Source organism: Lynx canadensis, chromosome C1 (genome assembly GCF_007474595.2).
Source record: "Lynx canadensis isolate LIC74 chromosome C1, mLynCan4.pri.v2, whole genome shotgun sequence".
NCBI lineage: Eukaryota > Metazoa > Chordata > Mammalia > Carnivora > Felidae > Lynx > Lynx canadensis.
In genome coordinates this window covers 219,910,680-219,937,498 of record NC_044310.1, presented here as the reverse complement: position 1 = coordinate 219,937,498, position 26,819 = coordinate 219,910,680, and the positions used below count along the sequence as shown (strand labels likewise).

General features: G+C 66.9%; 2 protein-coding genes across 7 annotated transcripts in view; one reads left to right on the top strand and one right to left on the bottom strand.

Annotated features, from left to right (window-relative positions):
• ANKMY1 (ankyrin repeat and MYND domain containing 1) overlaps positions 1 to 12,752 on the top strand; it is a 43,273-nt gene extending 30,521 nt beyond the window's left edge. For 3 of the 6 annotated variants that reach the window (XM_030323974.2, XM_030323977.2, XM_030323970.2), the window contains 3 exons: positions 1,868 to 1,946; positions 2,637 to 2,797; positions 12,232 to 12,752. In XM_030323974.2, coding sequence (XP_030179834.1) covers positions 1,868 to 1,946; positions 2,637 to 2,797; positions 12,232 to 12,377 — 386 coding nt within the window. In that variant the 3' untranslated portion in view covers positions 12,378 to 12,752. Of the gene's footprint in view, positions 1 to 1,867; positions 2,798 to 3,769; positions 3,912 to 12,231 lie in introns of those variants that run through there. The other 3 variants (XR_003970672.2, XM_030323973.2, XM_030323972.2) reach the window with 3 other exon arrangements.
• Positions 12,753 to 13,294: 542 nt separating this feature from the next.
• The window catches only part of GPC1 (glypican 1), a 28,729-nt gene continuing 15,204 nt past the window's right edge, over positions 13,295 to 26,819 (bottom strand). Inside the window, exons 2-9 of the mRNA XM_030323979.1 lie at positions 20,314 to 20,472; positions 18,303 to 18,694; positions 17,338 to 17,503; positions 16,513 to 16,643; positions 16,307 to 16,426; positions 16,075 to 16,208; positions 15,585 to 15,760; positions 13,295 to 15,231 (exon numbers count right to left, since the gene is read on the bottom strand). Coding sequence (XP_030179839.1) covers positions 15,002 to 15,231; positions 15,585 to 15,760; positions 16,075 to 16,208; positions 16,307 to 16,426; positions 16,513 to 16,643; positions 17,338 to 17,503; positions 18,303 to 18,694; positions 20,314 to 20,472 — 1,508 coding nt within the window. The 3' untranslated portion in view covers positions 13,295 to 15,001. The remainder of the gene's footprint in view (positions 15,232 to 15,584; positions 15,761 to 16,074; positions 16,209 to 16,306; positions 16,427 to 16,512; positions 16,644 to 17,337; positions 17,504 to 18,302; positions 18,695 to 20,313; positions 20,473 to 26,819) is intronic.

The window sequence follows — 26,819 nt, the reverse complement described above, 5'->3', positions numbered from 1 at the left end:
GTCATGATCTCGTGGTTCATGGGTTCGAGCCCTGGGTCGGGCTTTGTGCTGACAGCTCAGAGCCTGGAGCCTGCTTCGGATCCTGTGTCTCCCCACTCCCTGTCCTCCCCCACTTGTCCTCTGTCTCTCTCTCAAAAGTAAATATTAAAAAAAATTTTTTTAAATGGACAAAGAGTATGAATAGAAATTTCTCCAAAGAAAGATACACAAATGGGCATGAAGCACATGGAAAGATGCTCAACATCATTAGTCATTGGTGACGGACAAATCAAACTGCACTGAGAGAATCCCTTTGCACCCACCGGGAGGACTGTGATCGAAAAGCAACGCGTGTTGGCGAGGATGTGGAGGAAGCCCTCGTTCGGGGCTGGTGGGAACGTACCACGGTGTAGCCTCTTGGGAGAGCAGTCCAGCTTCCCTCGAACGTTAGTCGTGGAGTCACCGTATGACCCAGCGATTCCACTCCCAGGAAGAAAGGCGAGAGAAAGGAGAATATAAGTGCACCCAAAACTTGTGCTCCACTGTCTACAGCAGCAGCATTTACACGAGTCAGAGGATGGAAAGAACCCCAATATCCGTCAACTGCTGGATGGATGAGCAAATTGTGGCACGTCCACATGATGGAATGTGACTCACCCGGAAAAAGGAGTGAAGTGCTGCTACGTGCTGCAACGTGTATGCGCCTCAAAAACGTTATTTTAAGCGGAAGAATCTGGTCCCCAGAGACCACACACACACACACACACACACACACACACACACACACACTGTGTGAGCTCATTCACGTGAAACGTCCAAACTGGGCAGATGCTCAGAGACGGAGTGGATCGGCGGCTGCCTGGGACTGGACGGCCGGAGAATCACGGCGTGGTGGTTATCGGGCAGGGTACCAGTTTGGAGTGATGAGCACGTTGGACAGTTGGTCACGGCGATGGCTGCGCACCTGTGGATGTGCTAAGGGCCGTTAAACCGTGCACTTGAACGCGCGAATTGGATGGAATGTGGAGGGCATGTCACCGAAGCCGTTAAAGAGCCCCAGCACTCTACCAAAGAGATGCTCTCTTTTCTCTGCCCGTGTCCTTTGAAACGAGTGGCCGCGATGCTGCGGCACCACGAGATCCCGCGTCCAGCTCGGCTTTGCCGTCACCTCTCCTGGTGCCACGTGGTGTTCACCACAGTGGCTTTGGCTCTGTGTGCACGGTCACGGAGCTGGCTCCCCGGGCCCACGCTCTAGCCCCTGTAGCGGCTGGCTGCCGGTGGGCGCGGGAGGGACAGGGGAGGAAGGGGGGCCCCCACCTTCTCTGTTCTCGTGGCCGGCAGGTGTCTGTGGGGTTCCTGCCTAATTAGAGGTCAGGCGGCCTTCCTGGGGAGGACTGATGTGCCGTGTAGGGAGAGGAAGGCGGAGGGGTGCAGCGGACCCCGGTAGTAACTAGGGGGGCTCACCGGCCTCTGGCCCCCCGGCTCAGGTGCGTCCCGTTGCCAGCTGCCAGACGGCAGGGCCAGGAGTGTCCGCTCCGGAGAGTGTCGTGAGCCGGCCAAGGGCAAAGAAGCCTGGTGGCAGAGGGGCAGGGTGGCCAGGAGGCTGCAGGTGCGAGGCCAAGGAGGCAGGGGCAGAGGGGGGCCGAGGGGTGAAGCCCCCCTTCCCGGAGGTCGTGGACTCCTCAATGGCCCCGGGCTCCGCCCTGTCTCCTCGGACTTGCCTTGGGCTGTGAGAGGCTTGGGGTCCCCCACCCGGGTCCCCGCAGGGCTGGGCGTGGTCTCCCGGCAGGAGGGTGGTTGAGGTGGGCGGCTCAGAGCTCCTTACGCCCGCGGGCGCCACGGCGCCACTAGGCGGGCCCGCGGGCCTGACACGGTCCTCTGTCCGCAGCGCAGCTGACCCCCTACCGCAGGCTGAAGCAGAAAAGCACCGGGCTGTCCAAGGAGCTCCACTTGGAGGAGCAGGAGCCGTAAGTGGCCGAGGGCGGCCGCGGGCCGGACGGTGTGACCGGCCTGGCCCCCTGCCCAGGGCGGCGTTGCTCCGCCTGAGCCCCGAGCAACACGGGCCGTGGCTGGGGTCACGGGTGCCCTCCTGGAGCGGCCCCGCTTCTCAGAGACACCTCTGCTGGTGCCGCCCTGCGCCCCTGCGTCCCTCCCGGCCCCTCCCCCACCCGCTCCTCCTCGAGGTCATGGCTCCGCAACCACCCGGCCTTTCCAGAACAATCTCTTTATAGACGTACCCCTGTGGGCGTCCGGGGAGGTGCCTGCCCAGTGAAGCCTGCTGGGTGAGGTGCGGGCGAGGAGCGGGGACAGGCCTTGCTCCCGAGGCAGACGGCGTGGGGCTGCCGGGCTCACTCACAGTCGCACGGGGTGCCCGCGGGAGTCTGCTCCCCTCGTGCTGTGGCGCGTCAGGGTCTCTGACGCCACGGCATCGTCTCCCCCGGGCCCTGGTGGCGGGCTTTCCGGCGGCAGGGTGTGTTTCCCGCCCTGACGGGCCCCGTCCCTGGACGGGGACTTGGGGCCTTCTGTCCGCATGTGAGCGGCCATCCCGTGAGGGGGACGGCAGCTCCGGCGGGGACAGCTGGGAAGGTCCCGGAGCTCGGGGTCGGGCGGGCACGGACGGCGGGCCCTGCCCCGCTGCCCGCGTGGCTCCCTTGCAGGATCCCCTTCTTCAAGTTCTGCTACCAGTGCGGCCGCTCCGTCGGGGTGCGCCTCGTGCCCTGCACCCGCTGCTACGGGATCCTGACCTGCAGCAAGGCCTGTAGGACCAGGGCCTGGGGCGACTCCCACAAGAGGGACTGTGGCAGCCTGTTGGCCATCGGTGAGTCCAGCCGCCGGGCAGGCTGCGTGGGGCCAGCTGTGTGTGAGGACACGGGCGCCGGCCCGTGGGGTGGCTGAGCGAGGGGGTCGGTCATTCCCTGGAATCTCTCAGATTCAAGCCACTTCCCACAATTCCCAGACGGGCCTGTTGTGTAGACATTGAGCCTACCTGGTCCTTCTCCGGGCGTCATGTGACCGTGGCTCCCTGGAGGTGGGCGTGGCCTGGGCGCCACAGAACTGGCACGTGATCCGGGGGCTCCATGGGACATGTGAGGGGCTCCGCTGGGCACGTGGGGGCCCTGGTGGGCACTGGTTTCCCTGGATCATAGGACACTTGGCCTTGGCGCTGCCTCTGGAAGCTTCCTGCTAGCCCACCCTCCCCGCCTCCCCTCCTTTGGGATGACCTGAGGAGGAGCTACGGGCTCGTGGGTGGCGACGCCACACCAGGGCTCCACGGCCCCGAGGGTGCCAGTGCTGAGCACGGCTGTGTGCAGAGTTGTCCCCTGGCACTTGGCCAGGCGGAGGGAGGGCCAGGTGTTGGCTGCCCTTTCTCGGAGCCTGTCTTTGGTGTGGTCGCACAGAGAGGCCGGGCTGATCCCGCCCTTGGGTCCGTGGCTCTCTGAGCTCTGACTCTCCGTCCTCCACGTTCACCCGCGGTAGAGTGGGGGTTTTACTGGCGGGCTCCCGTGGGGTGCGCCTGGATTGGGCAAGGCGTGCAGACCCCGGGCTGGGAAGCCCCCCTCTGAAGAGCTATCACGGCTCACGCTCAGTCCTTGCCACGCGTGCCACACGTGTGCGAGCGCGAAGCCGGGCGTGGCACGGCGGGGCGGGGGGGCTCTCGTCACCCCGTGTGCGGCGGGGAGCGCCGTGTCCCAGGTGGTATAGCAAGCTGGCAGGGCCCACCGGGGGTGGCCCTTCTGCGCTCCTGCCTCCCGGGGGCAGCCCGGGCCCTCACCTCCGTGCTCCCTGCCAGTTCCCGGTCCAGAGGCCCACCTGGAGGAACCGCACCTGCTGGAAGAATCTCAGTAATGGCGTGATGCCCAAGGCCCGGGAGGGCCCTGCGCGGCGGCTGGCGGGGGGCAGGCGGTCTGCACCCACGGGGCTGTGCGCGGCAATGTATCCCTCCTGGCCTCGCAATAAAGTGGCCCCACTGGGGATGTTTTTAACCCCTTCTGCCTTGCTCCGCCCCTACCCCAGGGTCTCCCTGGCCGTTCCTGCCCGGCGTCTGTCAGGAGACGGGCACGCTGGGTGGATGAGGGTCACGGCCGGAGCGCAGTCCAGAGATGACTGTGGGGAGGTCACTCCTGCACCCGGGGGGATGTTTGCGGCCCCTTTCCAGGGGCTCCCAGCCCTGGGTCTCCATCGGTTCGGTTCCTGCTCAGAGACTCCAGGCTCCCTGCTCCCTACTGGTGTCCAGGGCGTTCATTTCTTCCGTGTGCATTTGCTGAGTGTCTGTGTGGGTCAGGCACGCTCTAGAGGGCACGGTGCATGTGGAATTCACCTGTGACCGAGGCGGAGGTGACCGTGGGGGTGCCTGTGGGTCGTCGGCGTGGTTGCAGCGATGCTGGGCCGTGGGTGGTGGGTCTGCTTTCCTGGAGGGGTGGGAGGAAAGGGGCAGTGAGGTCTGAGGACTGGGGTGTGACTGCTCAGAGCACTAGGTGGTGGGCGTGTGCAGGGGGCGGGGAGTGGGGCGGGCAGGTGGGAGGAATGGTTGGGAAAGGGGGGGGACTGAGCCCGTGTGGGGACCCCAACAAGGCCGGCTTTTGGCTGGTCAAGGCAGCCCTGCCTGGGGCCGTTGTTTTGCCTGATTTCCTTGGTCTCTTGTCAGAGCTGGGGCTCCTTGGTGGCAAGCTGGCCGGGGGGCTCCCAGGCGATGCTCCCGTAAGGGGGTGAGGAAGGCGCCTGGGCAGGAGGAGAAAGGGCCGGAGAGGCACGCGACTCCCCCCCCCCCCCCCACGTATCTGAAAGTGGGGACTCGGTCGATAGGTTCTAAACGTAGCCACAGACATCTTTCTATGCTATTAAAAGTTTTTCTGCAACATAATTTTCCCCAAATGAAGATGATCTTTATTGTGATGATACACGTGTTTATACACCTATTGTTTAAAAAAGAACACAACAGGGGCGCTTGGGGGGCTCAGTCGGTTAAGCGTCCGACTTCCGCTCAGGTCTTGATCTCACGGCTCCTGAGTTCGAGCCCCGCGTGGGGCTCTGTGCTGACGGCTTGAGCCCGGAGCCTGCTTCGGATTCGGTCTCCCTCTCTCTCTGCCCCTTAGGGAGCAAATACAAAACAAATGTGAAACCACAGTAAAATAAACCGTTGGAAATCGTCCTGGTCTTACTACTCGAGGATACCCTGAACATACCAGGTTCTAATCTGTCATTGTGCGTGTGCGCACACGGGTTTTTTCACGTGTCCTTCCATTTGTTTTTAATTAAACGACCCATTTTGTGACCTCGACCTGCCTTTCTGATGCGCCCTGTGCGTCGCACCATCTCCGCGAGGGAGCGGAGGCAGGTGTGGCGCCCGGGGGCTTCAGGACTCAGCGGTGGCGCAATGCTGCGCGCACACACCCTCCGCCTCGGTTCAGAGAGGTGGTGTTTTTGGGTTTTCGGAGCGCTCTCGTCTTCCCCCTCCTCCCCTCAGCCTGCTTGTGAGGCTGGTGAGCGAGTCTACGCCCGGTCGCCCGGTGCCTAGCAAGCGTCGGCAGTTAAGTTCGATGTCCCACCTCCCAGGGAGCGCGTGTACACGGGGAAGTCCTCTGCACACGTGATCCTGTGTTTGGGCTTTTCCTCGTGTTACTGGAGATGCTCGCCCTTCCTGCCTCGGGAGCGCTCCCCCCGGCCTCTTGTGCGGACGACCTTCTCCCAGTTCGAGTTTAGCTGCCCGGGGCTTCTCACTCTGTCATCAAATCCGGTCCTTCCGGGTCGGGTTTGGTGGCAGGTCTAGGAAGCCGTCCCCACATGGAGAGGTTACAGGGCCCAGATTTGACAAGCGATCTTCACGCGTTATTGTTTCACCTGTAATTTTCCAGTCAGCCTAGAGTGAATTGTCGTGGAAGATCTGCGAGCCGCCCGGCAAGAACTGTCCCGGAGGCCGAGTGATGACGGGACCCCGGGAACCCTTCGCTTGCCAGCCCTGTGTGCCCAGGGTGCCTGAGTCGCGGACTGTCCAGGCTGAGGCCCCTGCGGCATTTCTGTTTACCTGTGACGGGTGCCGGCCGCTACTGCACGCGGACGGGGTCTGCCGGGTCAGAAGGCGCCTTGTTGTCCTCGTGTAACTGTTCTGACGGTCCAGTGTGACTGGGAGGGCGCGGCGTCTGCGCTGGGGGGGCCTCCAGGCGGGGATGTGCCCTCCGTCCGGGCCCAGCTTCATAGTTTCCTGTGCAGAGGAGTCACCCCGGCTGCTCTCGGACCTTTCTCTCCCCCGCCCACTCCTGTGGCAAGTCTGCTCAGCTCTGCCTTCAAAGTTGGCTCCAATCAGGCCACTTCCGGAACCTCCTGCCGCCACTGACCCTTCCCTCCTCTCTGTCCCTGCAGCCACCGTGGCTCCGCGCAGCCACAGGGCCCCCCGCGTTGCTCCCGCATCCACTTGGCGTCTGTCAGAGTCCTTTGCTTGGCTTGCTCCCTGCGCCCGTCGCTCACAGTCCCCCTTACGGCTGCTCCGGCCCCCTCCCCGCCCCTGCCAGTGCCCTGCCCTCTTTCAAGCATCCCTGTGGCTCCTCCTTTCCCGTTCTCAGCTGCCCAGTGGAGTCCTCTCTGCTTCTGGGTCGACTTGTGCCTTGAGCACTTCCTCTCTGATGGCCATGCTCTGGGCACCTCAATATCGTAGGGGACAAGATAACCGGATCCCTGGCCCCCGGGAGTCTGTTCTAGAAGGGAGAGCTCTCGTGTGGGAGATGATACGCCGTGTCTGCCAGACCCCGGGACGGGAACGGTGTTCCCGGGAGAACCTCAGCCGCTGTGAGGCCACCAGCTGGTGGGGACCCCGGCCGCACCGATGGCGGGCCCAGCCGGCCGGTGCACAGGCCCACCTCCCTTGGCACTGGGGCTTTCCCGCTCCCCATCCTGTCGGGAACAGCCTCTGGGCTGGTGGCAGGGTCTGGGGGTGCCAATGGAGGATCCAGGGGGGGATCCCGTCCTTTTTCGTGTCCGCGGCTCGCTCTTTATCCCCTCCGGGCTCACATGAGCTGGCAGCGTGGCGGCCTTGTGTCGACAGGGCAAAGCTTTGCCACCACCAGTTTCTTAAAAGGATGGAGATGCGTCTTACGGAAAGGTACACCGAAGTTAGTCACTCCAGCTTGAGTCTTTGCCTCCGGACGTCACTTAACCCATTCACCTGTCTGTCCAGTCCCCGTGCTGCCTGCGTGTGTTTTCACGTATGTGTGAGGCGCCCCCGCCTCGCCCAGTCTCCCCACCGCCGGCGGCGCTCAGGCCTGCCTCTGTCACCCAGACATCCTGCTCATCAGGAATCCGGTGCCTTCCGTCTTCAGAAAATGCTGAGCAGCCGCCTCTCACCTCGCCCTTCTTTGCTGGGCACCGAGGCATGGGCGGGGCGGGGCGGGGGCATGCCTGCTCGGCCCCGGCTCTGTACCAGTTCCGTGCGGGGGCTGTGGAGACGCTGGCCCTGGCGGACATGCAGTGCGTCCTGTGACCCCTCCCAGAGCAGGTGCGTCCCAGCCAGCAGCCGCCCGTCACGTCCTGAGTGCCGTGGGCCGCCGGGCCGGTCTTCTGACTCTCAGGGACAGCTCGGACCTTCGCTGTCCCTGCGGTCGGCTTTCCCCGCTATCGGCTGAGCTGTTTCTGGTCCGCATCAAGTAGAAGCTGGACACTGTCAGAGTGTGGAGTGAGGAGGGGGCCCCCCTGGTCGCCTGTCCTGGGGGGTCCTGCAGAGTTCAGCTCCCTCCTCGGAAAGTTCTGTGATGTCGCTGAGCCGCTCTACCTGCTTCCCTCTGAGCACGGGGTGCCCCGGACGCCCGGCTGCCGTGGGTGGACCCGCCTCCCCTCTCCTCTGGCCGCAGTGTGCACGCCCTTTGGCTCTCTGCGAACGTGGGAGTTCTGGTCACTCAGGCCCTGCTGCAGCGTGCACGTCCCAGGAGGACGAGGAGGCCTGTACCCAGGCCAGGCCCTGCGCCGAGCCACCACCCGTCTCCCTGCTGGCCTGCGCCCGAGGACCTTTGAGGCCCCTGCTTTGTGGGCTCCTCTTGTCATTGGGGGTCTGGCGCCCCTGGGACTGTCAGTCACATGCTCAAGGCGGAGAAGAGGTGCGCGTGCCCAAGTCACACAGGGGAGGAACACTCAGGTCTTCTGTGCTTCAGGGTGCTGCTGGGCGTGGGAGGAACGTGGTGGGGGTGTGCGGTCAGTGGGGACAGCGTGCGGGGCCTGGTGACTCGTGAGGACCTAGACACCGTGGAGGAGGCGGCCTTGGAAGGCCCGGCTGGAGTCCGTCTGGGGGCTCCGCCGAGCGTCAGGGCCGTGAGGGCAGGAGTGGAGGCCAGCCGGGCGGTGGGCGTGGGAGGGACAGGTGCTCAGGGGAAGGGCCTGGTGGGACAGGGGCAGAGCTCGGCACAGAACTGCCCGGCACGTGGGGGGCACCCGTGGGAACCGGGTCACAGAGAGTGTCCACGGTGGCTCACGGGAGATGTGGCAGAGCCCTTGGGGTGGACGTGGCCCGTGATGGACGATCACCGGGACACGAGCTTGTGCTGGGGGTGGGGAGTGGTCTCAGGGCTCTGCCGTGGGAAGAGGGCTTGCCCCCAGGACTGGGGAGGGGGAGCCCGGAGTGCGGGACTTTCTCCTGCCCTGCTGGACTGTGGAGGGTGCGTGTCTCTGTGCGTGGATGTGTGTAGACGGCTGCTTGCTGAGTAGGCAGAGCGCTGGACTTGACAGGCAGCTGACTCAGGCAGCTCTCGAGGGGCCAGTTTGCTGAGAGCGGTCGGGGGCTAGCCCGCCTGCCCCGCCCTCCGGTCCTCCAGCTTGTGTGTGCTCACCCGTCCCCGCCCCTTGCTCCCGTCTTCCCGCCCCTCCAGGCTCTACTCAGCCACCCCTCTGGACCCTCGGGGTCCTCTCTCAGGCTGGGAAACAGGTGGCCTGCCCCAGCCCCGGGGGGCCGCACTGGTGGAGCAGGTGGGGGCAGGACAGCAGAGGTGCGGGTTGTCACAGGGTGACCAGACGGCGGCCTCAGGGCGAGCTTGGAGGCGCCTGTGGCTCTAGACGGAGTTGGGCTGTGGCAGAGCCCAGATCAGGTTTAAGAGACGGTCAGGAGGACAGTGGGTGAGGGAGGGAGGCTCAGGCGGGGGGGGAGCTGGCCAGCAGGACGGGGGGCGAACGGTGGCTGCAGCAGGTGCGCCCTGGGGGAGGTAGGGTCCAGGAGGGGACCCTGCACCAGGGGACGGGTGCAGGGGGTGCTGGGCCTCACTTATCAAGGGAGCCGATGGAGCCGGGCAAAGATGATGGTCTCCAGGGTGCGGGGAGGGGCAGAGGTGCAGTGGGAGGGCCAGTGCTGGGGAGGTGGAGGGACCAGCCCGGTCGCCAGCGCCCCCTTCCCAGGCCTTCCATACCTGGGCTCTTGGGAGAGCGGGCAGAGCCCCGAGGGGCGGCCGGGTAAGGTCAAGGGAGCCTTGGGAGGAGACCCCCAGGAAGCCGGGATCGGGGGTGGTTCGGGGAGCCTGAGAGGGGAGCGGCCAGAGATGAGCTCGGGACGGAGAGGGACGGTCGGTCCGGAATGTTGGCGATGGACACAGAAGGCCTGGAACCCGTGTTTGTCAGGGTTCTGCCCGGAACCCAGCGTTCTGTGACTGCTGCAGAGATGGCGTTGGGGTGGCCAGGTGTATCCTGGGAAGGACACCGAAAACCCAGGGCCGGGAGCCTGGGTTCCTTCCCAGCCACAGAGCGGAGGCACCGCTCCCCCCGTCCCTCGGAGCCTGGCGAGCCAGCACCTGCCCCTGTCCCCTTCCTCTGGCCGTGTCCGCAGACTGACCACAGGCCAGGGTGGCCAGCTTCGTTTTGTTTGTGGTTTGGGCCCTTTTATTTTAAAGAGCCGCCCCTCCTTCCCAAAGTGTCAAGGCTCTGCAAAACCTGGCTCTGACCTGGTTCAACACTGCACATCTTAAAAAATCAAAATAACGAGAGGAGCCCCTGACGCACCACCCCCCCGCCCAGACGTCCACACGGAGCTCTGCTCATCTGATGGCTGGTTTTTCCAGAAGGGAACCGAGGTGCAGTGAGGCCTTCCGTCTTCTCCCTCGTGAGGTTCTCTTTTCATTCCTGCGTCCCTAACAGACTCATAGGATTGCTTTCCACTGTGAGACTTTTCACATGTATTCAATTTTTATTTATCCTATGTATTATTTATTGGCCATTTGGAGTCCCCTGTCTGTGATTTAGCTCTGTGTGTGTGTATCTTTGCCCACCGTTTTCTACGCGATTGCCTTTTCCCTTGATGGTAGAAGCTTCTTACATATTCCACAGCCTGCATTTCCGCGTCTCGTCTTTCTGGCGCAGGACCGAAGGCTGACGCGGCCGCGGCCGGCCACCTCGTCTTTGTGTGTCTGGGAAAGGTCGCTTCACCCTCAGCTCACGCTGTCCTGTTGTCTTGCCCGTGTTCCGAAGCGTCGCTTTCCACATTTTTGTCCGTATTCCTTCCCGATAGATTTGTTGTTGCCAGTGTGACGTAGGGGCCCTGTTTTCTCTTTCCCCTTGTGGCTGGTCCGTGGCCCAGCACCATTTATTTCGTGCCCTCTTCTCCCCCAGCCCCTGGCAGCTGCTCGTGTGCTCCCTCCCTACAGACTCGCCTTTTCCAGAATTTCATCCTGAGGTACTCAAACCGCAAGGTCTTCCGTAGCCTGGGGGCCGCATTCAGGCTGACAGCCAGGGGACCGGTGCAGTGGGGCTTTATCTCTATGGGGGGGGGGCTCAGCCCCCCCCCCCCACCCACCTGGAGGCCTGGAATTACTGCCAACCCACCTCCTGGGGGGTGCCCGCCTCCTGTGGGGAGGTCTCTACCTCCTGTAGGGGGTTCCTAGCCTCCTGTAGAGTCTTGCCTTCTGTGTGTGGGGGGGTCCTCACCTCCTGTGGGCGTCCCTACCTCTTGTGGGTGGTTCCCTAGCCTCCTGTGGGGTCCTGCCTGCTGTGCGGGGTCCCCACCTCAGCTTCTGTTGGTGCTTTCCCCAGTCTTTTGTTTCTTTTAAACAATGGACGCGTTCTAACCTGACGATTTCCATCTCTTTCTCTGGGATACCACACAACACCGAATTTGTAGACCGCTTGTCCTCTTACCCGTGTTCTCAGGCTATGGCGCTGGGCACTGGGTGTTCTTGGCATGTTGTAGTTTTTCATTTGAGTTCCCATCACGGGGCATTTGTCACTCCCTCTCCCGTGATCAGAGGGAGCCCCGTTTCTGGGCGGAGCCCTGGCAACACAGCTCTCGGCCCGTCTGGCCAGCAGAGAGCTGCTGTTCCTGTGTCCAGGCTGCCCGGGGTCGGCTCCAGCACCCCCCCCATCCCCCAGGGGCATTTCTGTGTCTGCCCCACCCCCACACTCCGTGTGGCCTACAGGGACCCTCACTCAGGTGACCTCAGACGGCTCCTGGCTCTGTAAATGTCCTTGACTCGTCCAGCATCCTGAGGTGTCTGCGGAGTGGGGGGTGGGGGTGGGGGGGGTCATTGCAGTCGAGCCACCGTGCGGCTGTGACATTTCAACGCCAGACATTTCCCAGTATTTTCTCCCGCTTGGGACAGTGGCCGACGTGGCTGTGTATTTTGAGGTTCCCTAGAGGGTCCTGGCTGGCTGGTTTCTCTGCTTTCCCAGGTGGGGCCCCGCAGTGCGCGTAAGCTAGAAACGTCTCCCAGCCTCAGGGCCGCGTGAGGGGTGGAGGGATGTGCTTAGAGCCACCACTGCCGCCCTTCACAGGCCGCGGCACCTGCCCTGGCCTCGGCCCGCACTCTCGACGGCCCCGACTTGTGACTTGCCACCTGGCTTGTTTCCAGAAGGAACCTAGCCCCTGGTTCCAGTCTTTCCACGTTCACTAGGGTATGGGGTGAGAGAATCTGTTCTCTATTCTGAACGAGAGAGCTAGCACTTTGACTATAAATGTGACTTCTGTCTCCAGGTGAAGGAAGGCTGGTGTCACCTGGACGGGAGCAGAGCGTGTGCCCCGTGTGTCCCCTGCAGAGCCCCACTCTGGCCTGCCCGGGCCGCCACGAGGGGCTACGCAGCAGCTGGCCGCTCTCTGCCAGCAGTGGGGGTGGGGGTTGGTCCGGAGGCCGGTGGCTTCCTGGATTCCCCAGAGGAATGAATTGGGACCAAGAGCCAGGGAGGGGCCTCTCCTCGACCATCACCTGGCCGGCTGTGGGCGGGGTGGACCCTCCCCACCTGCCCCCCCGCCGTCAGCTGTCCTGTGCTGACGTCCACCTCACTTGGGTCCTCTTTCCCCAGCAAGGAAAACGCATCCGGCTGGGCGCACACCCAACTTCCAGAAGACCTCGAAGCATCTGGGCAAGGAGGCGAGCCGGAAGCCGGAGGCTCCGAAGCCACCACGCCGGTTAAAAGGCTTCTTCTATTCCACGTACAGCCACGAATGACTGCCTAGAGAGACCCGTCTGCCCCCTCAGGGAGGGAGGCCTTCGCCCCACCCTCACCTCCTGGGAGGAGCTAGACCAGGGGCCACCCCGGGACCCCCGGGAGGCGGGCGGCTGAGCCCACGGCCTCTGCTCTGTAGGGGAGGCCGGCGTATGGCCCAGGGGCCATCGAGGAGCCGCAGGCCCTGGAGAGGCCCCCCCCCCCCCCCCGCGCCGGGGCCGCGGCTTCCCTCCCAGGACGCACTGCCCGGCTAAGCAGAGTCCCGGGCCGGGGGGGGGCCGGGGCCGGGTCGCTGGCTCCTCAGCACTCCAGGCCCGTGGGGACAGAGAGGCTGTGCTGAATGCCTGCCAGGCCCACCAGTGTGGCCGCAGTTCCCAAATAAAGTGGCCCTTTAAGGCAGCTCCAGCTTCCGCGTTGGCCTCCAGGCTCTGGCCGAGGAGCCGGTCACGAGGTCCCGCGCTGCCTGTGGTACCGGGTCGCAGGGCACCCCGTGGGGGTGGTGATGGGGCCCGGCAGCTGTGCCCCAGCGATGACGCAGGACTCCGCTGGGTGGGGTCTGGTGAGGTGGCAACAGACTGGACCGTCAGGATGTCCAGCCAGGCCCGGCCTCACAAAGCTGGTCCCCACTTGGCGGGAGCTGGAACCTTCCTGGGACACGCATCAGGATGCGTGTCCAGAGCAGGGGAGGGGCAGACAGCAGGTGGGTCCAGGCCTCTGCCGTCTCACTGGCACCGAGCGGGCACAGGGCAGGCCGCTGAGACGCGGGCCCTGCAGCCTGGGGGCTATGCCGCCCGGCGCGGTCTGTGTCCAAGCCCTCCCCCACCCCCCAAGACGCCGCCCCGAGTCACGTCTGCTGCGCACAGCCTACGGACACATGCTCACCCCCGAGCTGGGCAGGACGGGGCCACCACAGCCACACGAGCTCTCCAACCTTTTATTCGTACAAGGACTCAAGAGCATGTGACGCCAGGTGACACCGTGCAGGGGGACACAGCAGGCCTGGCTACGGCCCGGCCAGCAACTGTGCTGGGGCCGCCCCCTCCAGAGAGGCACACAGGGCGGGGACGCCCACGCGCGGCCAAGGCTGCCATCTGGGCACGTGGGCGGCCGCTGCCCCAGAGCCCCCCGAGAGTCCAGCTGGCCTTTGCCTGCTGGGAAGGAGGCCCCAAGCCCAGCCCTCTGGGGTGGCAGGAGCAGAGCTATCACGAGGTGGGGGTGCCCGTGGGGGAGCGCTGCCCAGCGGGGCACAGGCTGGGGGCCCTGACCAGCGCAGGACGCAAGGCAAAGCAGCTCGAAATGGCCTTGTCGGGTCCCGGTGCTGGCTAGGACTGCTGTGCCCGGCCACGGGGCTCAGCATCCGACAGACCCGTGAGGGTCCCCTTGCCTGAGCCCCTCTCTGGCAGGGTCCAGCCCCCTCCCCAGGACCCACAGCAGCTAGGGCCCAGGAGGGAGGGAGGATGGCAGGGTCCCGGGCCCGGACAGCCTGAGCGAGCAGGGGTGCGCCCAGGTCCGGGAAGCCCAGGTGCCTCCAAGCTCTGGGAGTAGCTGAAAAGCAGCTCTGGGTGAACAGGTGGAAAGCGTCTGTGAATGTATGTAAGTTTGGAAAAGCCCTTAACTGTCAAAGCCCCCTCCCGGGCCCCCTGCAGCTGGTGGGGTCAGGAAGGGCCAGGCCTCCTGGCCGGGCTCAAGTTTCACTGGCCTCCCTGCGTCCTGTGGCCATGTGTCCCCTCCAGCCCTGCCTGCCCCACCTCGAGCTGGGGGCCGCAGGCCTGGGGGCGGTGAGAGGCAGGGCACGGGCAGGCAGCTCCTGCACGCGGCCGCAAGTCCCCGTGCAGGCGTGGGGCCCGTGTTTGAAGGGGGCACCCAGCCTGCTCTCCCGGGATGGCCACGACCGGCACCCCCAGCCTCACGTGAAGGTCAACCAAGGGCGGGGCCCGGAAGTGGCGAGGCCGTGCCCATAGCAGCCCACCTGTGTGCCCCAGACCCTCGTAGCCAGTCCTTGGCGAGAATAAAGTCCAGACAGACTCATCGGCAAGGGTGCCTTCCCAGTCAGAAGTCGCCCTGATGCTGAGGGCCTCGGGGGGCGGGGTTGGGGGGGGGGCACGGCATCACGGGGGCCTGGCTGAGTCAGAAGGGTTCATGCATAATCTCAAAGCCCCTGCTAGACCCTGGACGGCAGAAACCCTGATGCCCTCCCAGGGATTCTTAGGCATCCAGGGGTGGGCTTTGCTTTCTGACACACGGAGCCCAGAAGTTCTCGGCAGGAGGAGGCAGGAGAGGAAGGCACAGGCTCGCACTCTCCAGCGGGACGCTGCTCGGGGAGCTGGGGGAGAGGTGCGGGCAGGCAGGCGGGAGGTGGCCACCGGCATCCCCCAGGTCCCTGAAATACATGGCTTTTGGGGACATTGTTCCCGGCTGACCTGAGGCCCTCATACAAAATTAAAAGCCAGGGTGGCCGGCAGGACCAGGGCCCCCTGCCCCACCCGAGCACAGTCCCAGAGCCGGGGCCCCTCACTGTCCCTCCCTGTCCTGCCCCTGGGCCTCTAGGCCCAGCAGAATTAAATATCGTCTGTTTTGCGTTTTGGCAAAGTCAGTTCTTGGCCTCGGTCCCTGGGGCCTGCGGCAGTTACCGCCACGTGGGCCTGGCGGCCGAGAGGACCAGGGAGAGGAGCAGCATTAGGGACACGCAGGGCCGGGGGCAGCCAGAGGCGGAGGTCTTCTGGCCCTCCCGCTCTGACAGGCCCGGGAGGGCGTGGGTCAGGGTCGTCCGTGGGCTGGAGCTTTTCTTGCTGACTCTCCGGCCACAGAGGTCGTCGGGGCAGCTATCCCCGCTGCCCGAGCCACTGCTGTCGTCACCTGGGGAGGAGAGGAGGCTCCAGCAGGCCCGCCCCACCGTGAGGGGACCCCGGGCACAGCAACCGTCCACACAGGCCTCCCGCGGTCGGCTGTGCCAGTGCCAGCTCCGCCCTGAGCTCCCCGACCTGCCCGGGCCTGCCGGGTCCGTATGGACATCCTGGCCAGGCCCAGCTGTGCTTGGGGACACACGGGTGGGGCCTGCTTGGTGTCTGTGTCCAGACAGCAGCAGCATCTCCCTGCCACCGTAGGGGCCTGGGGGCTGGGTCTCTCCAGGGCACCCTTGCCCGGCCCCGCCCCATGGCCCCGCCCCCAGGGCCCCGCCCCCAGCCCCGCCCTCAGGGCCCCGCCCGCACTGGCGTCCTGGAAGTCCACGTCGTTGCCGTTGTAGGCGCTGCGAAGCCGGTTGGTCATGACCTTCAGCTGCATGATCTGTTGGCGGACCGTCATGTCGGGCTTGGTGATGTCCACCTCCACCTCAGGGTTGTTGATCTGATTGGCCAGGCCATCACCCATCACTTCCGGGAGGTACCTGCGGGCCGAGGGCAGGCCCTGGGTCACGGCCTGATCCCTGCCAAGGGGCAATACCCTGGCACGCCCTCCCACACCCCTCTTCTCCTGTCCAGGTGCTGGCAAGCTCGAGACCCCCAGTGGCCTTTCAGGGGCCGATGGGAGCCCACAGTCGCGGGGCGCGGGCACACGGAGCTCGGTACACGCTGCCGGGAGCTGGCCCGGGTGAGGGTTTCCTGTGTCCTACTGCGTGTCTGGGGTCGGGCACGGCCCTGCGCACACAGCACTTGGTGCCACAGGCCACACAGGCCCAGGTGAGACCGCGGCAGCACCTACCGGCCCTTGGCCATGCCGTTCCAGCAGCGGTCGTCACTGGCGGTGCTCATGGCCATCTTCTCGCTGCACAGCATCCCGGGGAGGCTGATCCAGAAGTCCTGGGCATCTCGGAGCTGTGCCTTGGCCTCGGAGACCTGCAGGGCGGGAATCAGACCACGGGGCGCCCTGCTCGGCCTGCCCTCCCCTCCCCTCCCCTGTCCACCCAGGGCCCGGCGGGCTGAGGACCACTCACCAGCTTCTCCAGTGAGCCCGTGGGGGGCCTCTCCTGTAGCACCAGCTTGCCCCGGCGCTGCTTCTGCTCAGGCCCGGAGCTCTGGGGGTTCACCTTGGGGTTCCCACAGCCCTGGATGACCTGGGGGAAGACCGTAGGGGTCCTGCGGGGGCACGAGGCCACATCCGGGATGCCACTCCACGCCCACCACACCCTCCTGCCCGCACCTTGGCTGTGAGCGTATCCCTGTTGTCCTGGAGGGCGTTGATGGCTTCTGCGAGCCACAAATGCACACTGCCGATGACGCTCTCCGCACCCGACGGGCCCCAGAACTTGTCGGTGATGAGCACCATGGAGTCTGGGACAGGCGTGGGCACACGCACAGAGGGCATTTGGTAAGTATGCACGCCAGCCAGGCCGTGTCCACACGTGAGCTCACGCGTGTGCTGATACGCACGCGTGCCGGCCGGCCAGGAGTCCGTGGGTGAACGTGTTAGTTCCCGTGTGTCGGCATGCACGCGTGTTGGGCACACGCGTGTGGAAGCTCACGTGTGCTGGCACATACTGAACTGGCCCACCGTGGGCGGGTTGCTAGTTCACACGTGTGGGTGAGTCTCACGCATCAGCACATGTGAGCGTGTACACGGGTCAGCCTGCGGGGTCAGCACAGTTAGGACTTACCGGTGCCGAGCGCGGGCACGCCGGCCCACCTGACGTCAGCAGCGTCAGCTCACACGTATTGATGTGGATGCGTGTGGGCCCCCCACGTGTCGGCACGTGCACAGGCCGGCTGGCCCACCGCATGCGGTGGCCCGCCTTAGGTCACGTTCACGTGGGCACGTATGCGTGAGGGGGCCCTTGCTCAGCGGGGAAGGGCGAGGAACTAGGACCCCGCAGGGCTCCACCCCAGGCAGCAGCCTGCACTCAGAATGGCCTCCCTGTCTCTCGACCCCGGGTCACCCTCCTCCCAGGGCCTCTGGCCAGGCACTCCCGAGGACAGGACTGGCTTTGTCCCTGCTCTGCTCTGGCGCGCGGTGGCAGCGAGGGCTCACCCAGAAGGTTCCTCCACTCGGCGTCGAGGTCGGCCTGGTTGGCCAGGCAGCCTTTGAGCACATTGCGGCAGTAATCAGGGCAGGGCCGGGCGCCGGGGACCCCCAGGCAGTGCGCGCAGTAGACCAGCTTCATGACGGCCCTCGAGCACTCCGGGCCCAGGGGCACCTGCGGAGCCAAGGCAGCCTGAGCCCAGCCCCGCAGCTGGGCGTGCCCAGCCCCCCAAGGAGCCCCGGGCTGGAAGGCTCTGGACAGAAGTCAGGAGGCCTCAGTTCTGCCCCACCCACAGTGGGACCTCCGCCTGGCCCCGGCCCTTCTTGGGGAGCCCCCTCTCAGATGATCAGGCAGGCCCACGGGTCGTGGGACCACTCATCCTAATGACCGCTACCGTCCTGGTGAGCGACTCCCTGGAACACTGCCGTCACCAAGCCTCACGGGGGAGCGTGAATAGGTCTGTGTGCCACGCGCACGAGGGGACTGAGGCTCAGGGCTGGGAGGAGGACCCGCTAAAGGACGCCAGCTGGAGGCAGAGAGGCGGCTCACACCCAGGGCCGATGCCCTCCCCCTCCCCGGTTTGTCACCAGGGGGTCTGACTCCAGCTGCCTCTTTGGGGACGGGCCTGCTGGCCCTCGAGGCCTCAGGCCCCGGCCTGCTCTGGCCTCCGAGCTGGTTGCCCTTTCGACTCCCGGCCCCTGACCCCGCAGTCGACTCGGCATCTAGCCCCACACCTTCTCCCCTCTGGTCCTGCATGGGACCCAGGCTGGCTGAGGATGGGACCGCCCGGCTGCCCCCGCCGGAGCTCAGGAGCTCAGTCGCGGGACATTGGGAAGTGCTGTAGGCGGGGCAGGGAGCGAGGCCAGGAGACCCCGGGGCACGGGGCGGGGCCGAGATGCAAAGCAGCGGGGGCGGGGGGCGGGGCCGAAGGGTCGGGGGGGGGGGGGGGGGGGGGGGGGGCCGCCAAGCGCACCTGGGCCACCTTCCGGACCACGTCACTGGCCACGCCCAGGCCCTGCACGAAGGCGCGAGCTGCCACGAAGGCGCGGGTGGCGCGCAGGCGCAGCTCGCGCGGGGCCTCCCCGAAGGGCCGCAGCGCCTCGGCCTGCTTGCCCAGACAGTCCAGGTAGTCGTCGGGCAGCAGCAGCTGCGGGTGCAGCTGCCGGAAGAGGCGCTCCAGCAGGCGGGCCCAGAACTCGGCCAGCGTCTCCTCCAGGTGCAGGTTTGCGCCGCGGTAGTAGAGGCGCAGCTCGGAGTACAGGTCCCAGAAGGCCCTGGCGCTCTGCGTGTACAGCTCCCCGAAGGCGCCGGGGAAGGTGTCCTGCAGCGCCCGCTCCGACTCGTTCAGCAGGTGCTGGAAGTGATCTGGGCCAGTGGGGGGGGGGGGGTGCGGTGAGGCCTCCCGGGGCCTCCTGTTCCCCGCCCCCCCCGCACACCCCCTACGCTGTGGTGGCCAGGCAGGGATTCAGGGGGCTCTGGCCCAGACCCCCGATGCCCCTAGGACTTCTAAGACCTCACCCCCCCCCCCGTGGCCTGGGGTGCAAAAGCCTGGGTGCGGGTCCCCTCTCGGGTCTCAGGGCCTCCAATGGACACTTCTGAGCTGGGGGCAGGCTCAGGGTGCCCTCAGGGACTCACTGGGATCACCTGCAAGGGGGGCAGGAGGGTCCTCTGAGTCAGGAGGTGGGGCCGCCTCCTTCCTGCTCTTTCCTCCCTGCGTTGCCCCCCCCACCCCCCAGCCCCGTGTCCGGCCCTCCCTCTCATGCCCCCCAGAAGCTGGCCTGCCTGAGGGTCCGGGTTGGATCTCCTGTAGCCCTTGGGACCTGCCCAGAGCCCCAGACAGATGTGCTGCAGCCTTCCGGGAGGCAGGGTGTGGGCGTGGTTCGGGGGAGATCCCCTGCACCCCGTATGCCCAGAGCGGGGTCCCGGACAGCACCCACCCCCTTTAGCAGCAAGAGTGCAGTCTGTAACCACATGGCCCCTGCACTCGGACTTGGCCCCCAGAGCCGCGGCCACCCTCCCTGCACAGGCCCCTGGACCCTGGGCCCCCAGGGGTTTTCAGGCTCCTCCACATCTACCCCACCCAAGGCCCTGGGCTGTAGGGCTCAGGACACCCCGTGCAGCACCCCAGGTGGGAGCCGGGCAGCTCCTGGCCAGGCTGTCGGATGGTGCAAAGGAGGCGGGGGGCTGAGGTCACAGGCCCCCAAGGACAGCCACCGCTGCAGGTGTTTCCAGGCTGGGCCTCAAAGCCACTCAGGGCTGTCTGCTAACTGCAGGCTCACACTCTCCCTCCTGTCTCAGCTCGGAGGTCACTTCCTGGGGGCCCCCCACCCCAGCGCCCACACCGTCCCCCTGGGGTTGGCCACCGTGGACGTCGTTACGCCAACCCACTCTTCACCGTCCAGGGCGTTCGCTCTCTGCCCAGACACGGCGTGAGACTCCCGGTGTGAGACCCATGAATGCCACACACAGCAGCTGCCCCGGAGATGTGAGGGCCACGCCCGGGGCCCCAAACTCCTCCTGCCCCCGCACCAGCGCAGACCCGGCCCTCCGAAGCCCCATCCTCAGTGCCCCGTCCGGAGCTCGGCCCTCACGCTGCGGTTCCTGGCTCCGGGCCACCTGGTGGCCAGTGCGAGGCCTGTTCCTGCCTCTAGTGATAAGGAGCCACCTTGAGAGCAAGAGGGACCCTCTGAAGGGCCGACAGAGGGATGGGCCTGATCTCCCCAAACGTGCACGTGTATTGCCGTGCACACCACGGGGTGGACAAAGTCGCCTGCAGACCACCCCACGCTCACGGGTCCCCTGCTTGGGCCCCCGCATGTGCGCGGCTTTCCGCTACCGGGACACCCCAAATCTCGGCTCCCAGCCCCAGAGCGCTAATAACCCCACCCATCCTGTGACCCTGCCTCGCTAGCAGAGGTGCCCTCGTGCCCAGCTCCCCACCGTGTCAGCGTCTGGTGGTCCCCAAACCCCAGTGGCCTGCTCACCATCGAAGTTCTGCAGCTGGGTGGTGAGTGTGGCCTGCAGGGCGCGGCCGCTGTCCAGGAGGGCTGTCTCCAGTTCAGCCCGGCTGCGGTTGGCCAGGTTCTCCTCCATGTGGCTGGTGCAGCAGGTGTAGCCCTGGGGGCAGATCCGCAGGTGCTCACCTGTGGGGAGGGGCCGGCGTGAGGGGAGGAGGGGCGGGGAGGCTGCTGGGGCATGGGTCCGGGGGCAGGCACAGCTTTGGGGACCAGGAGAACTGGCCCTGGGCCTTGGCGGGGTCTCCTGGGCAGGATGGCCGTGAACAGCGGACCCTGGGAGGGGCACAGCTCCAGTGGGGGTCCCGGGGTAGGCGGTGCAGTCCCCAGCGTGGGACACAGGAGCAGGGCTTCCTCCGCAGGCCACCCTCCAGGCCGTCTGGGACAAACGCAGCCGGGCTGGTCATAAAGTGAGGGTGCAGGGATGTCGGAGGTCCCCCCGGCCCCTCAGTCCCCCTGCTGCCACCATGCGGGTGAGGAGGGCCATCCCAGGGGCTCTGGAGCAGCTCAGGTCACAAATGTGACCCAGCACGGAACTGCCTCAGGGCCCTGTGTGTGCGCGGAGGGGTGGGCTCCCAGACTCAAGGCTCCCCAGGGTAAGCCTCCAGGCCTGCATGGTGCCCCCTGCCTGGGCTCTGGCTGAGAATGGGCAGGGAGGAAGGGGTCGTTGACGGGCAGGGCCAGACAACCAGAGCCTCCTTACCCCCCCGCCCCCCCCCCACCCCCGCACCATGCCAGAGCACGTGGGGGCAGCCTAACCCAGCCAGGACACGGCCTGGACACAGATCTGCCGGGGGCGGGCGGGGCAAGAGGACACACGGGTGTCTCCGGATGTCCCTTCCGCTGCGTCCCCAAAGCCCCCGTCACTCCTCACGCCGCGGCCTCGGCCCTTGGCTCCAGGGCAGCACCGCTATCCGTGTTCCCACCTTGGGGTCAAGGACAGGTGCTAAGTCACACAGCCCTGTGGTTATACTGCTGTGCATACTGCGCCGGCCGCAGGTCCCAGTATTACGATCACAGCAGTTCGGAGGTGGGTGCCCTGACCCCACTTTACAGACCAGAGACACCGAGCTCAAAGAGACTAGTTTCCCATCCAGTCCATGCTGCACCGTGAGAAGCCAAGGCTACCTGCTTTCAGGCCTCCACGCCCACCGGGCCACCTCCCCGCCCTCCCCACCCGTCCCTACCCCACCCTGCAGGCCATACCTCGTGCCTCTAAGCTGTGGGAGCGGTCCCTCCTGGGGCCCCCTGGGCAGCAAGGGTCTGACGGGGGAGGGGGGGCAGGGGCTGTGTGGGGCTGTGTGGGGGCGGGGTCATCCTGTGCACAGTTGTGGGGTGGGGGTGCGGCGGCCTGGGCAGAGTTCTCTGGGTCCCGAGGGCTGGGGGCTGGCTCCAAGGTGACCCGCGGGGGAGAATCAGCAGCCCTGGGTGCAGGCAGCCTCTAGGAGAGGCCTCGGGTGGAGGGGAGACTGAATTGCCCCGAATTGCCTCTCGGAACCACCGGGTCACACCACGTTGGACTGTGTTTATCTGCTGCCGTGTCTGGCCTCCGTGCCCATCGGCGGGACAGGCACCGCCGAGGCCTGCAGGTGCGGTGGGAGGGGCTGCAGGTGCCTGGGGGGGGCACTCAGACATGGTGTCTGGTCTCAGACACCTGCTCCCCCCAGGGGCTGCATGCCTAGAGGACCACCGCCCCTTCTCCCAGGGCCTGGAGGTGATGCTAGCATGTCCGTCTGAGGGGGGCTGGGGCCCCCATCTTGGGGCAGGGCTGACCTCGGGGTAACAGACTGGAGCTGGAGACCACTTGTGACCACCCCCAGGGGAGCCCCAGGTCTGCCGGGGGGGTGTGGCCGTTGGGGACCTGAGGCCTGACCCTCTGGGTGAGCCAGACCTTTCCGGGCCTTGTGGGGACCAGCTGGGGCTGAGGGTCGGAGCCTGGGCCTGGTGGTGGTGGTGGGGGGGGGCACCCGCCAACATCCCTGTGCCCCTTCTCCTGAGGGGTGGCATGCCCAGGTGCCTCCAGGCAGGGAGGGCTGGGCCAGACAACAGCTACCATGCTTCCCTCTCGGGTGCCTTTGCCAGCAGGAGGCAGGACGCTGAGCAAGATGAGGGTCCTCTCCATGGGGTCCCCGGGCCCCAACCAGGAGAAACTTGAGCTCCCCTCCTCAGTGGGGGCCCGGAAAGCGCCCTCTGCACACCGGGGTCCCAGTGGTGCTGGGGGTGGGGGGGGGGGGGGGGGAGGGCGAACCGGGGGTGTGGCCTGGGGCAGGGGGCAGGTGCCAGCCGGGCGTCAGGTGGGCCCCGGGCCGCCCAGTCCTGAGTATCTGCAGGCTGTGGGGGCCGACGGCATCCCTGGCCGGCTGCCCTCCCTCCTGAACCCTCCTGGTCTCCCGGTGGCCCAGACCCCCTCCCCGAGCCTGCCATTCACGCAGACAGCAGAGAGGCTGGGCAGAGGAGGGGGACGCCGAGAGATGCAGGGAGCTCCGCCGTGGGCAGCTGCTGCGTGGGCTCCCTGGCACTGTCCCCACAGCCTCCCCAGCCCTGCCCGGCCACCTCGTCCAGCCGCCCGGTGGCCTGCGCTGTTCCGGCTGCCCCGGCACAGCCCCCGGCCTCCCTCCCTCCGCGGACACAACGGGAGTGAAGACACGGAGCCAGAGCCCGGGCGCCGGCCTGAGGCCCCGGGCAGGCTGGGCCGAGGCGGCCGCGAGCCGGCCGCGGGGCGGACGCAGGGGCTGCGGCGCCTGGCGCTCGCCCTCCGCCCACCCTGGCCCGGCCCGGCCCGGTCCGCGCATCGTCCGACGGCCCTGGACGGCCGGCCGGCCGGAGGCGGGCTCAGCAGCGCACCCCCGCGCATCCGGGAGAGCGGGCCTGCCCCTCCCGGTCGGAGCCAAAGCGCAGAGCGGGGTCTGCGGGAGAGAAGGGGACCCCCCACCCCGGCAGTGTGCACGTCAGACTGACGGAATCGCATCCTGTCGCTTCGAACCTCTCCGGCCCCGAACCCCCCCACCTCTCAACACCTGCCGAGAAACGAAGACTCCCCCGCGCCGGCAGGCGCCGGCCCCTCTTCCCAAGGACGCTTCCACCGGCCGGCTGGTGACCGTCCCTCCTTCCTCCCTCGGTCCCTTTGCGGCTTTTGCAACAGCGGGCCGGCCACATCCAGGACTTCCCTTGGCCTGTGGGACACTTCCTCCCTGTGGCGATCCCCGGGGGTTCTGGGGAAACGGGAGGGAGGTCCGATTCACCGATTCACGGTGGGATGTACGGCCCGGCCCGTCCTGCGATCCCTGCGGCTCCTTCCCTTAGGCCCCGCCCCCGAATTCCCAGATTCCCTCCCTCCCTGCTCCTCAGGTTAAAGTACTGCACCCAGTCCCCTCACCCCATCAGCAGCTGCTTCTCTTTCTGGGTGGCAGACCAGAGGTCCACCTTTTCCCTCCAGATTCAGATCTCTCGGGGTCACCCCAGACCCCCGGTTTCTCTTCACTGAGCCCGCACCAGTCTACGACTTAAACATCTTTAAGGCTCACACCCTTCTGCCACCTGCTGAGCGCTGGTCCCAGCTGTCCCGTCTTAGCAGCCTCCGGATGGCGTTCCCCACCCAGCAGCCACCCCCACCAGCACTATCACCCTGATGCTTTAGCCCAAGACCCCCTTCCCAACAGCGGTCACCGGCTCCAATGCCGGACACGGACCTCATGTGTCCAGAGCCCGGCCCAGCAGCCACCCGTGTCTGGTGGCGCTAGAGCCCTCCCACGGAGACTGCAGAGGGAAGATGGCGCCATGCCAAGCCCACGTCTCCAGAAGCTTCTAGGGCTCACACGGGAGTAGGCAGACTATCTGCCTGACCTGTCTTTAAAGCCACAGCCCCGCTGCTCTGCACCACCTGGCCCAGCGACCCCTAGATCACTCTAAGGCACTGTCGACAATCAGCCTGCGCTAGCCTCCCTGGATGGGCTGAAGCGGGGCCGTGTGCCCAGCTCCAGGCACCAAAACCCAGCAAGGGAGAGGCCCGGGTCTGGAAGGGCAGGAAGGGGGCGGCTTCCCCACCCCTCTCCTTTACTCAATTCTGGACCCTACCCGGGGCTTTGCCGGCAGACTGGGGGTGAGCGGGTGTCCAAGGCTTTCCCCTGGACAAGTGCCCCCGCCCACTCCTGCTCCTGGACCCTATGTAGCTCCAGTGGCCACAGGCTCCCCCTGGCATGTCTACCAGCCGACTGGGGGTGGGAGACACGGAGCAAACAGAGGGAGCTTCCCTGGCCACTGGCCACAGCGGAGCTCCAGACCTTCCTTTCTCAACAGCCCCCCATCCCCCAGAAGCATCTGCCCCTGACTGGTCCCTGTTGGAGGGTCACACTTGATCACCTAGAGTCCGTCCAGAAGGGTGGCCTCGGATGCACCTTGCAAAGGACATTTCAACCACGATCTCCTACTCCCCCTTACACACCAACAACACCCACAACCCCTCCTGCCTCGGACCCAACCTGCTTCCCCACCCCTCACCGACCACCCAAAGCCCCCCTCCCACCCCACCCCCACCGTTTCAGGCAAATGACAGCGTCACCAAGCGGCCCTCTGCCAGTGCTGCCGCAGAGCCTCCGCCAGGCACTGGGACCCGAAACCGAGGGGCATCGGTGCGGACAACTCCTCGCTCGGTGGGCGGGAGGCGTGGGCCCCCCAGGCCTGTGAGGGGCTGCGTCGCCGGGGCCGCGGAACAAAGGCTGGGCGCCCCGGTGCCCTCGCCAGTCGCTGCGGGCCAGGACGCGCGCCGCGGGGCGGGAGCCGGGGAGCCAGCGCGCGGTCTGGAGATGCGGCGGCGGTGCTCCTGGCGCGGAGGGGACCGGGCGCTGGTGCAGTGGGCGCGGCGGGCGCCCGGGGGGCTGCGGGGGCTGCGGCAGGCGGGCGGGGAGGCGGCGAGCAGGGGGGCCGCGCGGGGGGCTGCGGCAGGCGGGGCGGGCGTGGGGGAGGAGGGCCACGCGATTGGCGGGGAAGGGGCTTGCCGCAGTGGGCGCGGCAGGCATGGGGAGGGGGTGGCAGCAGCGGGGACTCGCGGGGGCTGCGGCAGGCGAAGGGGAGGGGACGGGTCTGACGGAAGAGGAAGGGGGGCTCGCTGCAGGAAGGGGGCTGCGGCAGGCGGTGGGAGGCACTGGAGGGGGTGGGGGGTGGGGGGGGGGGAGGGGTGGCGGGACGCTGCGGGATTGCCGGCGGAGAGGGGCCCGGGGAAGGGGAGAGGTGGGGAACGGCAGGAGGGGACGGGGTGGGGTGGCGATGGGGTGCGGCGAGAACGGGGACCCACGATCCGCGGGGTGGACGCTGGGGCACCTGCTGCGAAGCGGTGGAGAAGCGGAGCGAAGATGCGCCTGTAGGGGGTGAGGGCAGCGCAGGGCAGGGCGGACAGAACGTGGGGCCGAGGCGGAGGTGACGGGGGACAGGGGTGGGGATGAGGCGGCGAGGCGGAGGGAGTGAAGGAAGGGGTGGCAAGCCTGGGGACGGGGGCGCTGGGGGACCGGGGAGATGGAGATGGCTTGGGGTGGACGGCTGGCTGGATCCCAGGCGGGGTCGCCCAGCTTGGATCCCGGCCCCGCAGACGCCACCCGCGCCGTGGCCCCGAGAACCCTGCGCGGCGGCGGCGGCGGCTCCAGCGGCGGCGTCCCAGGCTGCGGTGGCGGTGACGCTCCGGGTGGCGCGCGACTCCGGCTGCGGGCGCGTGGGGGGAGGGGCGCCTGGGGACCCGGCCGGGGGCCGGCGGAGGAGTAGGACCCGGCCGGAGGGCTCGGAGGCGGCGCAGGCGGCCAGGAGCCGGGGAAGAGCGGCGGCCACCGCCGCCCCGGCAGCCCCGCGGCCGCACTGGCGCGCACGGCGAGGGCGCGGCTCCCGGCAGCGGGGACGCGCCTCCTCCCGCAGCCCCCGCCCCGCCGCGCTGGCACCGCCCCGTCTCCCAGGAACCCGCGGGCGGCCTCCCCGCGCCCCCTCCGGCCCGGCCCCTCTCCCGGCGGGGACCCAGGCCCTCCTCCGCTCTCCCCCCGCAGCACAGCCCCGAGGGGCAGGCCCGGAGCGCGCTCGGGAGCCGGGAGCCGGGGGCGGGGGCCCATCCCGGATGCTGACCTGAGGCTGGGGGGGGCGGGGGTGGCAGGGAGGGCATGGGGGCGTCGGGTTTCTCCTGGGGGACGGAGAACGGCAGCTCCCCACCTGGGAGCCCCCTCTCCTGCTGACGACGACCAGACCCCCCACTGCTGTCTGGGGCCCTCAAAGCCACCACAGCCGGTACCTGTCCCCTCCAGGCCTCCAGCCTCTCAGCTAGGCGACCTGGGCCTGCGTGCCAACTGCTGATCTCCTTCCCCTGGGAATCGGCCAACCCCACCCGGCCACAGGCTCCCGGGGAACCCTCCCACACTGGTGTCTCTCCCTTCCCTCCCAGGACACCGGGACAGCCCTCACCAATACCTTGTACTCCCCGGAGCCCTGGCCCTGGCCTCACCTGG